At 41.0% G+C, this 10,788-nt stretch overlaps 1 protein-coding gene across 5 annotated transcripts in view; it reads left to right on the top strand.

Annotated features, from left to right (window-relative positions):
• The window catches only part of ANKIB1 (ankyrin repeat and IBR domain containing 1), a 120,676-nt gene extending 114,451 nt beyond the window's left edge, over window positions 1-6,225 (top strand). For 4 of the 5 annotated variants that reach the window (XM_005876095.2, XM_014547563.1, XM_014547561.1 and 1 more), the window contains 3 exons: window positions 1,539-1,653; window positions 2,594-2,727; window positions 3,054-6,225. In XM_005876095.2, the coding sequence (XP_005876157.1) occupies window positions 1,539-1,653; window positions 2,594-2,727; window positions 3,054-3,797 (993 nt within the window). In that variant the 3' untranslated portion in view covers window positions 3,798-6,225. The remainder of the gene's footprint in view (window positions 1-1,538; window positions 1,654-2,593; window positions 2,728-3,053) is intronic. The other variant, XM_014547562.1, reaches the window with a different exon arrangement.
• The last annotated feature ends 4,563 nt before the right edge of the window (window positions 6,226-10,788 follow it).

Genomic DNA, 10,788 nt, shown 5'->3' with positions numbered 1-10,788 from the left:
ATATCATAGAATCAGGGGCATAGAAAGGGAGTGGACTGACAATTCTCAGGGGGGAAGGGGTGTGGGGGTGCTGGAAGAGACTGGACAAAAATCATACACCTATGGATGAGGACTGTGGGGGAGGAGGGGTAAGAGCAGAGGGTGAGGTGGGAACCGGGTGGAGGGGAGCTATGGGGGGAAAAAAGAGGAACAACTGTAATAATCTGAACAATAAAGATTTAATTTTAAAAAAGAAAGAAAAATTATATAACAAATTTCTTTTACAGTTTTAAACTTTCATTTTCTTTAATTGGAAATATGTATATTCTGTGGTCAATAATAGATTATTTAATTCAGAATAATTTTGTGCCATTATCAAGTATACAAAGTAAACAAATTCTCCCTAAGTATAAGTCTTGAACTGAGATAAGAGTTTCATGTCATCTTTGTCTAAGAAATGTGATGGGCCTCAGTGGCCCAGTGAACCATATTGACACATAACAGGCATCCAGTTTGGGATCCTAGGCCTCCAGGCAAAGAGGACATGATATCCCAGCTCAGTAGGACATTTTAGAGAACCTTAATAATCCCTCCAGGCACTTGTATCTTTTATGCTTTTGTTCCTAACCTAGCAAGATTGCTACCACCTCTTATTAGATTATACAGATGAAGGACTTCAAATAAATTTAACCAGAGTGGTATGATGTGAAAGTTTCATTTGTAATATAAAACCTGTTCAGTACTTTCACAATATAAGCATACTGAGTCCTCAAGGGTAACCTGGATAACCATAAACCTGAGTATCTTAGTGTTTATCACTGAAAAAATCTATAATTACCCTCAAAATTAGCCTTCTCATGTTGGTGTCATACATACTGACCTTTTTCTCATCTCTTGTGTCACTAAAATCTGGAAAATAAACTCAGGGACATCTGCGTGGATTGTGTTCTTCCCATAGAGTAAATAGAAAACACTGCACCTGCCTGTGTGGGAGGTAACCCCACATGTCAGCTGTTGCAGAGAGGAAGCCCAGCACCATCTCATTTTCAAGCTAACGCCATCTCTCTCTTAAGCTGGTCATTTGTCTTGTGAGTGTGATATGTCACAGTCCCCAAAAATACAAGATCTAACGGTCTGACAAGGATTTAACAGTGTGTGCTTTTCTTTCTTTCTGTTGAATGTATCAGTTACTTTTTTAGTAACAAACTTCCAGGGAGAGCCTAACTTACATTAGTAAAATCATTACAGGATTAGCTATAATATTAAATAATAAGACCCAGGCATATGAAATAAGGCTCAGTTGCGATCTGGCTTTGGAGCTTGCAAGTACTCCCAATTTACCCAGGCGATTGCAATGACTACTTAAAATTTTTATTTTTCCCTTTCTGTTTCCTTGGCATGGCAAAACCTGAAGTTTCTTTTTCTAAAGCCACGTGATTTTATAATATGTATATAAAATCACACATTTTTTCCTCTGGGGGAAAAAGTGTGCTGTTTGTTTAATTTGCATTAGAAAAGCTGCATGCTCTCCCGTATTTTATAACCTTTGGTTTATGCAGGAATATGCTGAATTTCAGTATCGGAGGAGGCACAGACAGCAGCGCCGGCGAGGAGACGTGCACAGTCTGCTCAGTAACCCTCCAGACCCTGATGAGCCCAGTGAAAGCACTTTAGGTAAGTTCTTGGGTTGGGTATGTCTTAATCTCTTAGCTCTCTTGAGTTTATTCTTAAAACTGAGTAGGTGATTGTGAAAGAATTTGTAATTTAGATACACAATCTATAGGTAGCTGCTTCTAAGGTCACAGGGTACAGAAAACTAGGGGGGTTAAGAACGCAGGCTTCTGAGTCAGAAAGACCTGGGTTCATGACTGCATCTCACTGCCTATCCGGGAGACACTTCAGTTGAGTCACTGAACCTCTCCAAGCAGCAGTCTCCTCATTCTAAAGAAGCAATACTGAGAGTGCCACTAGGGGGCAATTGTGAGCTTTTAATGAGATAATGCCTGTAAAATTCTTAGGCATGAGAAGTACCTAGTGAGCGTTCGTGAATTGTAGCTATTGGTTACTGTTGGCTGTGTTCATGGAATGTTTTTCTTTTAGCCTCACTTCTCCTATAAGCATTCTTAAAAGAAAATTTCTGGTATTAGGAATAAATTATCTTAATTATCAACTTTTAAATGTTAAGTTATAATTGAAAGTCTTTATAATATCAGCAGAGCATCTTTAGTAAATCAGGATCAACAGGCCTGAAGATTTGTTCTTCAGGCATTGTGGTTCCCAAATTCTTTTTATTTAAAAAATAACTCTGAAAACTAAAACACCTTTATTTATTGTTGCTTAAGAAAACAAAGAGGAGTAGCATTGGCCTTTCTAAATAGAACCATATGTAGTGCAAGCACAAATGCAAAGAATAATCATGGATTTGAAGCAAATGGTATGAGATAGATATTGTTGCATCTGGTGAGACAGATATGCATAAGAAGTCTCTGGAAGATTAAGTGAATGTGTGAACACAGGTTTTCACCTGCACTGAAAGAGGAATTGCCATTTAACTAAGAAGATGTATGAAATCTGTATGGCTGAACTGTCTCTGGTACCACTTGCTCTGAAACAGATCTCCCAGAAGGCGGCAGTGGCCGCAGACCGGGCACCTCTGTGGTCAGCTCTGCGTCCATGAGTGTGCTGCACAGCTCTTCCTTGCGTGACTACACCCCTGCCAGTCGCTCTGAGAACCAAGACTCTCTTCAGGTAGCTTCCTGGGCAGCCCCCTGGCCCCTGCTTCTGCTCTTGATCTGTGTGGCCTGGTTTCCTGATTTCACTTTTATTGCTTTCCTTTTTCTTCCTTCCATTCAAAATTGTTTCAGGGGTGTGCTACAGGAAAAGAGATTTAGCGTCAGGAATTTTTCCCCTATAACATGGAAACTAAAATAAGATTTGAGTAGATAAAATAATTCTTCTGTATAAATAGAGGTAATATTAATTATCTGTTAGGTAAAAACACAATGGTAAACCTCATTGGGTTAAATCATTTTTTCTTTTAAATTTTAAGTGATTTTACTTTCTGTTGCCCTCAGGCTCTGAGTTCCTTGGATGAAGATGATCCTAATATACTTCTCGCAATACAGTTATCATTGCAAGAATCGGGGCTGGCCATCGATGAAGGAAACAGAGACTTCCTCAGTGGCGATGCTTCCTTAGGGGCAATAGGCACTTCTCTACCTTCCAGGCTGGACTCCGGCCCCAGGAACACAGATAGCCCTGCAGCTGCATTGAGCAGCTCCGAGCTATTGGAACTTGGCGACAGCCTCTTGAGACTAGGAGCCGAAAGTGACACATTTTCAACTGACACCCTGAGTTCACACCCTCTCAGTGAGGCAAGAAATGAATTCTATCCCTCATCCAGTGACCCTGACTCAGCTGGCCAGGACGCCAACATCAGTGACAATCTTCTGGGCAATATCATGGCTTGGTTTCACGACATGAACCCTCAGAGTATTGTCCTGATTCCTCCAGCAACTACAGAAACCAGTGCAGATTCCCAGCGCCCCTGTGTTGGAGATGGGTCAGAAGGCGTGAAAGATGTGGAACTGGTGCCGCCAGAAGAAGACTCAGTGTTTGAAGATGCTGTGGTCAGTGAAGGTAGAGGAACCCAAAGAGAAGAAGAAAACTCTTTGGAAGAGAATATTCTGGCTGGGGAAGCAGTGCCTCAAGCTGGCGAAAGTGGTACTGAGGCAGCCAGCAAGGGAGCTGGTTCAGATGTCTCAAGTCAAACACCTCAAACCTCAAGTGACTGGCTGGAACAAGGACACTTAGTGTGAGCTGCACACCTCTGGCTCCAAGCGCATCGCGGTACAGGTGGCATGCTGGTGGAGTGTGCTTCATGGAAACTGGATCCACTTAATTCCAACTCAACTCTAAACCACTGACATTAGGGTTGAATACGAGGAGTTCCCTTGAATGGTGGCTTCGTTTCGGAGTTTAACCTCACAGGAAACTTCTTTGGTATTTAATTGGATAGCTTTCCCCTTTTTGCTGACAAAAAGAAGAGCAGGAGAGAAAGAAAAACAAATGGAGTAAGTAGGTTAGATTCCACACTCTAAGAAAATGCAGTCCTCTGTTTAGCCTAAGGTCAGCAATACTTAAAATGGAACATTTAAATTAAAGGCTTACTCCCTCATCCTTGGGTGGTTTTTCTCTTTAAAAAGAAAAAAAAAAGGTTTTCTTCATTTTAGAAGTTCTTTTGGACAGATCTGGTAACACTGAGTTCCTCGATCTCTTTGTGCTCTTCCATAACTTTCTTCCTGCCTCTTGGTCTGAGCAGTGTGAATCGAAGTGTCCAAAGCTTCTCTTTAGTGCTGCATCTCCCACAATGTAGTTAATTTTCATTTTCACATGAGTCAAAAATTTATTTTCATGTCTTACAGTCCACTTGTGCCAAACTCTGACTTGTGCACTGAGAAGGCGTTCAGGTGTGGCTCCAGGGCAGTGTCAGCATTCTCGGGAGTAAAAGGTGCCACTTGGTAGCCATGAAATGCCAGGCTTTAATAGGCTTTTGTTGCCATGGAGACTGCATTTAGATAAATGTAGCCTGTAGCTTAAGTTAACTAAACCTAATGCTGCTGTTAAAAACAGTTTATTTTAATATTAAAATACAGTTGATTAGCAACAGCGGTGCTGTATTTTAAGAGACACTTTATTGAAAGTGCAATCATAGTTCTTTGTTTTCACAATTTTACAGTGCATTCTAATTACTAATGGGTGCAATTACTTTTAATGGTAAGTGTTTTATAAAATAGAAAAAAAGTGGAGTTTTTATGAGTTATAGTAAATCCGACAATTATTAAAAAATCCAGTAAGACATCCTGCGCAACATGTTACCGTGCCTTTGCCTAACCTCAGTGGATAGTTGCCAGTTAAATAAGTGAGTCATTCAAATTTCAGTGTCTCTTCTGAAGTAACTATGCTATGAATTGCAGAGACCTCCATAAACCACCCATGGCCTTGCCTTTCCAGTCAATATAACAACTAAATAAATGTTCAATCCGTTTGTTTGCCTCAATAGCAAATGCTGACGTGTTTGTTCTGTTGCACAATACTCATTTGCTGTGTGACTACTGTTTATTGTTGAAAAAATCAACTTCCTGGTTATCAGTGTCTTCCTGTGAAGAAAATACTGGTCTTAGTTGTAATTAAGATTCAATGGTACAGTGTGTAATTAAAACTAGAGTAAACTGTTGGAATGGCTCTTTTACTTACATATTACCCAAACTAGCATAACATAAGCAAAGTAGATAGGCAACACCCCATTTAATGTTTTGCCAGATTTTTACCAGAAGTCTACAGATACCAAAATTTCAGTACTGAGTTTGTACAGGCAAGTCCTGGACTGGGTGTAAGGCTGTATTAGTATTGATATTCACATGAGTTGTAATTATGGTTTTTTATTACTTTTTATTTTCCAAACCCTATTTTTGAAATATTCTTATATTTGGAATTCATGAGACCTAGGACATTATATTATTTAATATTCCTCAGGGTCTCCTGGGATTAAAAAGAAACTATGTAGGAATTGTTCCTATGCTTTGGATGTCATAAGTCCACATTAGTTTTTATTTCCCCAATTATCAGAAACATTGATATCAACCCTTATTAATTTGTTGGGGTAAATATTAACTTTTTTCTACAGTGTATTACTGTCTATTAAACTGAAATAGTCCATTAAAGGATTTTTTTACAAGTTTATTTTGGATTAAAAATATCAACACCGATCAGTTTTTAGACCAAGTTGTAATTTTTTTCAAAAGAAAGAGTCTTTGTATCATATAGCTGTGTCTTGCAAAGTGTGGAAGTGCTGCGTGAAGGCTGTGGAGTGCATGTTCCTGGTGAGGCCGGTGCCTGGCACCTGGTGCAGTAAGTAGCCCTTGTTCCTGTGCTATTCTCTCCTGAGCATGAGGAAAGATCATTATCCAATTTGTACTTCCTTGGTACATATTTTAAAAACAACACAGTCATTGACTTTACAGTTCAGAAATAAAGTTTGGCAAAGCCTATTTTGTAAACACATTAATTTTATAATGTAAAAAAAATTACTCTAACCTTGACTTGTTATTTGCACTTTCATAGTCTATACTTGATACATTCCCCCTTTATATACAATAGGATTCTACAACCATGTAGATGTTTGGCCAAATGAATGCTGTTAATAATATGTAAAATTCTTTGATTAAACATTTATTACTTAAACTACTTCACTTTGGTCTCATTACATTATAGACTCTGTTTTAACCAAGTCAGGAAGCTGATCTTCTTCCAGTTAAATTCCTTCAAATATGATGGGACTAGTTTGATTCTTACATGTAATCAATCAGTGCCTAATATTTTTTACAGTGAGCATTTTATATCTCAGAAGAGTAGATTTCTTTCTAGAAAGATATAAGTGGACTTTTCTAGACTATGACATGACTGTCCTTATTTTAGGAACTGCGGTAGTCATACTTCTTAAAGAAAGACCAGAAAAGCTTGCTTTTGCTCTCTGTTCCACTTAGGACTGGATGGCGAACGTCATACTTCTTAAAGAAAGAGGACCAGAAAAGCTTGCTTTTGCTCTCTGTTCCACTTAGGACTGACAGATGGCTAACAAACTGAGTGGTGGCCAAACTTGAAGGAATTATTCTTCTCAGTCTTTAAAATGAAACATTTGTGAGCAGGCTATATGTTACCTTTTAACCAGCTATTTGCACAAGGGACCAGTTTACAGACTGGCTGAGACCAGCACCAGCTTACCAACTGGCTGAGAGGGAGATTTATGAAAGAGCAAACAAAGCACAATATAGAAAAGGATAATCACTGGACCAAACAGTCCAGTCCTGGTGCACACCTTGTTTGGGTGTGCCTAACAAAGTCGCCTGGGCCAGTTATGCAGCTGGAGACCTTAGCAGCAGGCTTGCTTTTGGGCATCGCTGTCCTGACCCTGGCTCCTCGGCTGCAGCACACCCACTGCAGCTTAAATAAATGGAGCCTGTAGCTACATTCGCCCGGGCCTGCGATGTTGCTCCTGTGGAACTGGGGTCACGGGAGCTGACACCAATGTGCTGATGTTCATTTGCATGCTGTGCTGTGAGTGCTTTACCTCTGACCCCGGATATCCTTATCCTGTCAACAGCCATGGAACTGTGACAGGCAGACTTAATGGTTTGTGAGCAGGGTGAAAGGAAGCCCCAGACCCCACAGTTTGACAGTAAGGTTAGAATGCTGACAGACGTGATTTTCTGCAAGAGAAACTGGGCCTAGTTTGGGAATATAAGACTCCATTAAATCTGTGTGGTAGTGAACGCTCTCACCCAAGGGATAGACTAGGGGTGGGGCAGATTAAGGGTTCCCGTTGTCCTTTCTGTTACTGAACAGGAGTTGAACTGATGTTGACAGGCTGAGGGATCAGATGTAGGATTGAAACGATCTGTCAGTGGTGCTTTGGTTGCTGCTCACTCCTGCAGGCGAGCAGACGAAGGAATGTGTTCATGACGAGGAGCCAGCAGTTCCTGGAGCCTACCTGAAAGGTAATGTGATGCACCTGCTGAGTCAGGGAGTCGCCAAATGTAAAATAAATGTTATCAGCAATAGGAAGCTTGCTGCTTGAGAGTTTTGAGTGGACCAAAAACATTAGAAGTTCATTTGGTTGGGCTGCAACACTATCCAAATGCAAAAGGGAATGCAAAGCCTTGCCTAACCGTGCAAGTCAGGCCCCCTCCCAGCAGTGAGGATAGTGCTCAGTGCAGGAGCGACACCAGCTGACAAAAACTGCGGGTGTGCAGGAGCCGAGAGGAGGCCATGGGCCCTGGCTCTGGATGCTGACAGCCTCACTCCTGCCGTGGGAGAGGTAGCTGTGCCAGTTTTCAGACACTGACCCCAGAGCAAAGGGCTGAAGGAGAAAGAGGACCCTCCCCCACCCCCGGGCTCCTCACCCCCTTGGTTGATCTGCCACCCATTTATCACCGGGCTGTAGCTCCTGACTCACACGCATTTTTGACTCCGATGGAAAAAAGCATCTGGACACTTTGAGTAGTGGGGAGGGGAGCTTCCCTAGTGGGCCTGGCCTTTTGGGTGATTCAGTGTAATGTATTGCGTGCCCAAGAATATCGTGGCACACGTGAATTGTCAGGGATCCTCTCATTCAGGGACTGCCTTATGTAGAGAGCTGATGGTGGGGCATCAGTCACTCCCTAGCCTGCCTCCTTGTCCCATCTCTGGTAGTCCAGCAGAAACAATACAGAATCCCAGGAGGAGAAAGGAGAAAGTTCTTTCCAACTTCCAGTATCATTTATTTTTCGAGGAGTCAACTGTTTACATAGTAAAAAGCTATGGGAGGTCAAAGGCACATGCCCGGGTTGCGGGTTCAATCCCCAGTGGGGGGCGTACAGGAGGCAGCCAATCAATGATTCTCTCGCCTCATTGATGTTTCTCTCTCCCCTCTCCCTTCCTCTCTGAAATCAATAAAAATATATTTAAAAGAAAAAAAAAAGCTTTGGGAGGTTAGTGCAACACTTCACAGGTTAGGACAGATAAGCAAAGAATAACTTTGTTTATATGTAAACTAGTGTATAAAGGCCAAATTCCATAATATTAAAGCCCACGTGTTGCATATAAAATATTGTATAGCTACATCAATATTGAGTAAATTTGTTGGTATGTCACATTTTCGTTTTCCAGTTATTGGAAATCACTCCTTTTAGCAACCTGAGTATTCAGGCCATCTCCCAGCACAACATCGCCACCTGCCGCCACGGCCACCAAGTACACCCCTTTTGGAGAAAGACAGCTATTAACCTGCTCTTGGGCTCTTGTTGAAACTGAATGCCTGACCCATGAAACCTTCTGTGTCCCTTGGTATGACATCTCCACTTTAGGGTGAATAAACTGCAGTTGGAGAAGTAACATGGACCCAGCAGGCCTTGCAAAGAAATGGTTTATTTGGGAGTGCAGCTAGCCTGACCATAACAGTATTGTAATTTTACATGAAAAACTAGTAGCTACCCCTTTGGGGGATACTTTGTGCCCAACTCCACTGCCTGAAATAAAGCCACTGGTTTAGTGGGGGGGTCTCAGTTCACAAGTGCCTGGGCTTGGTTCAACCACTTGGCAGTAATTTCTACCAAATACCAACAACTCTTGTGGTTATAGAAAGGAAAGTCTAAAATTTATATGGAAAGGCAAAGGAACTAAAGTGGCTAAAACTATTTTAAAGAATAAAGAAATGGGAGGAATCATTCTACCCAATTTCAAGACCACAGTAATCAAGACTGTCTGCTACTGGTGGGAGAAGACACATAGATGGATAAAACAGAACAGAGACCCAAAAACAGTCCCACACAAATGTCATCAACTGGTTCTGACAAAGGTGCAAAAGCAATGCAATGGTGGAAGGGTAACCCTCTCAACAAATGATGCTGGAACAGGGCTAGAAGATGCAAAAGTATGAACCTCTCCCTAAACCTCACACTTATATAAAACTTAAAATGGATCATAGATTTTAATGTAAAGTTAAAAATTTTTAGAGCCCTGACCAGTTTGGCTCAGTGGATAGAGCGTCGGCCTGCAGACTGAGGGGTCCCAGGTTCGATTCCGGTCAAGGGCATGTACCTTGGTTGTGGGCACATCCCCAGTGGGGGGTGTGCAGGAGGCAGCTGATCGATGTTTCTCTCTCATCAATGTTTCTAACTCTATCCCTCTCCCTTCCTCTCTGTAAAAATCAATAAAATATATTTTAAAAAATAGAAAAAAGAAAGGAAAATTGTTATGATCTATGTTAGCAGATAATTCTTATCAAATTCTTGCCAAAATTATAATCCATAAAAGAAAACATTGATAAATTGGACTTCATCAAAATTTACAACTTTGCAAAAGACCTTACGAAGAAGATGAAAAGACAAGCTACAGACTAGGAGAAAGTATTTGCCAGCTATATATCTAGAATATGTAAAGAACTCTCAAAACTCAACAGTAAAAAAGAAAATTCAATATAAAATGGACAAAACGCATGAGACGTTTCACAGAAGAAGACTGTGGCTAAGAAAGGACCTTATAAAAAGATGTTCAACATCACTATCCATCAGGAAATACAAGTTTAAATCACAAGACACATCACACCCCTACCAGAATGGCTGAAATAAATAGTATTAATACCAAATGCAGAGAAACTGGATCACTTATCTATTGCTGGTGGGAATATAAAATAGCCCAGCCACCCTGGAAAATAGTTGGGTAGTTTCTTTAAAAACTAAGCAGGCACGTCCCAGCATTTGCACTACTAGACATTTATCACAGAGAAGTGAAAATTTATGTAAAATCCTGTATACATTGTTTATAGCAGCTGTACTTGCAATAGCCAAAAACTGGACTCCACCAAAATGTCCTGAAGTAGGCGAATGGCTAACCAGGGTATAGCCGTGCAGAAGAATCCTATTCAGCAATGAACGGGAACGAACTACTGACACAAGTTGCAACGACTTGGATGGATCTCAAAGGCATGATGCTGAATGGAAAATCTGAAAATGTCACGGACATAATTCCATTTATATAACATTTTTGAAATGACAAAATAATAGGGAAATAGTGGTCACGGGGGTTGGGAATGCTGGAGGGGGCAGAGAAGTTATGTATGTGACCATAAAGGAACATCTGTGGTGATGGACTAGTCAGTACATTGGTTAGCATGCATCTACACGTGTGAGAAAATAACTATACATGCATATTGTACCAATGTCAACTTTCTGGTTTGGATTTTATACATTTTGTAAAAGATAACCACGGGAG

This window comes from Myotis brandtii, unplaced genomic scaffold, assembly GCF_000412655.1.
Source record: "Myotis brandtii unplaced genomic scaffold, ASM41265v1 scaffold48, whole genome shotgun sequence".
NCBI classification, from domain to species: Eukaryota; Metazoa; Chordata; class Mammalia; order Chiroptera; family Vespertilionidae; genus Myotis; species Myotis brandtii.
The sequence above is the reverse complement of the archived record's forward strand: the minus strand, read 5'-3'. Positions and strand labels throughout refer to the sequence as shown.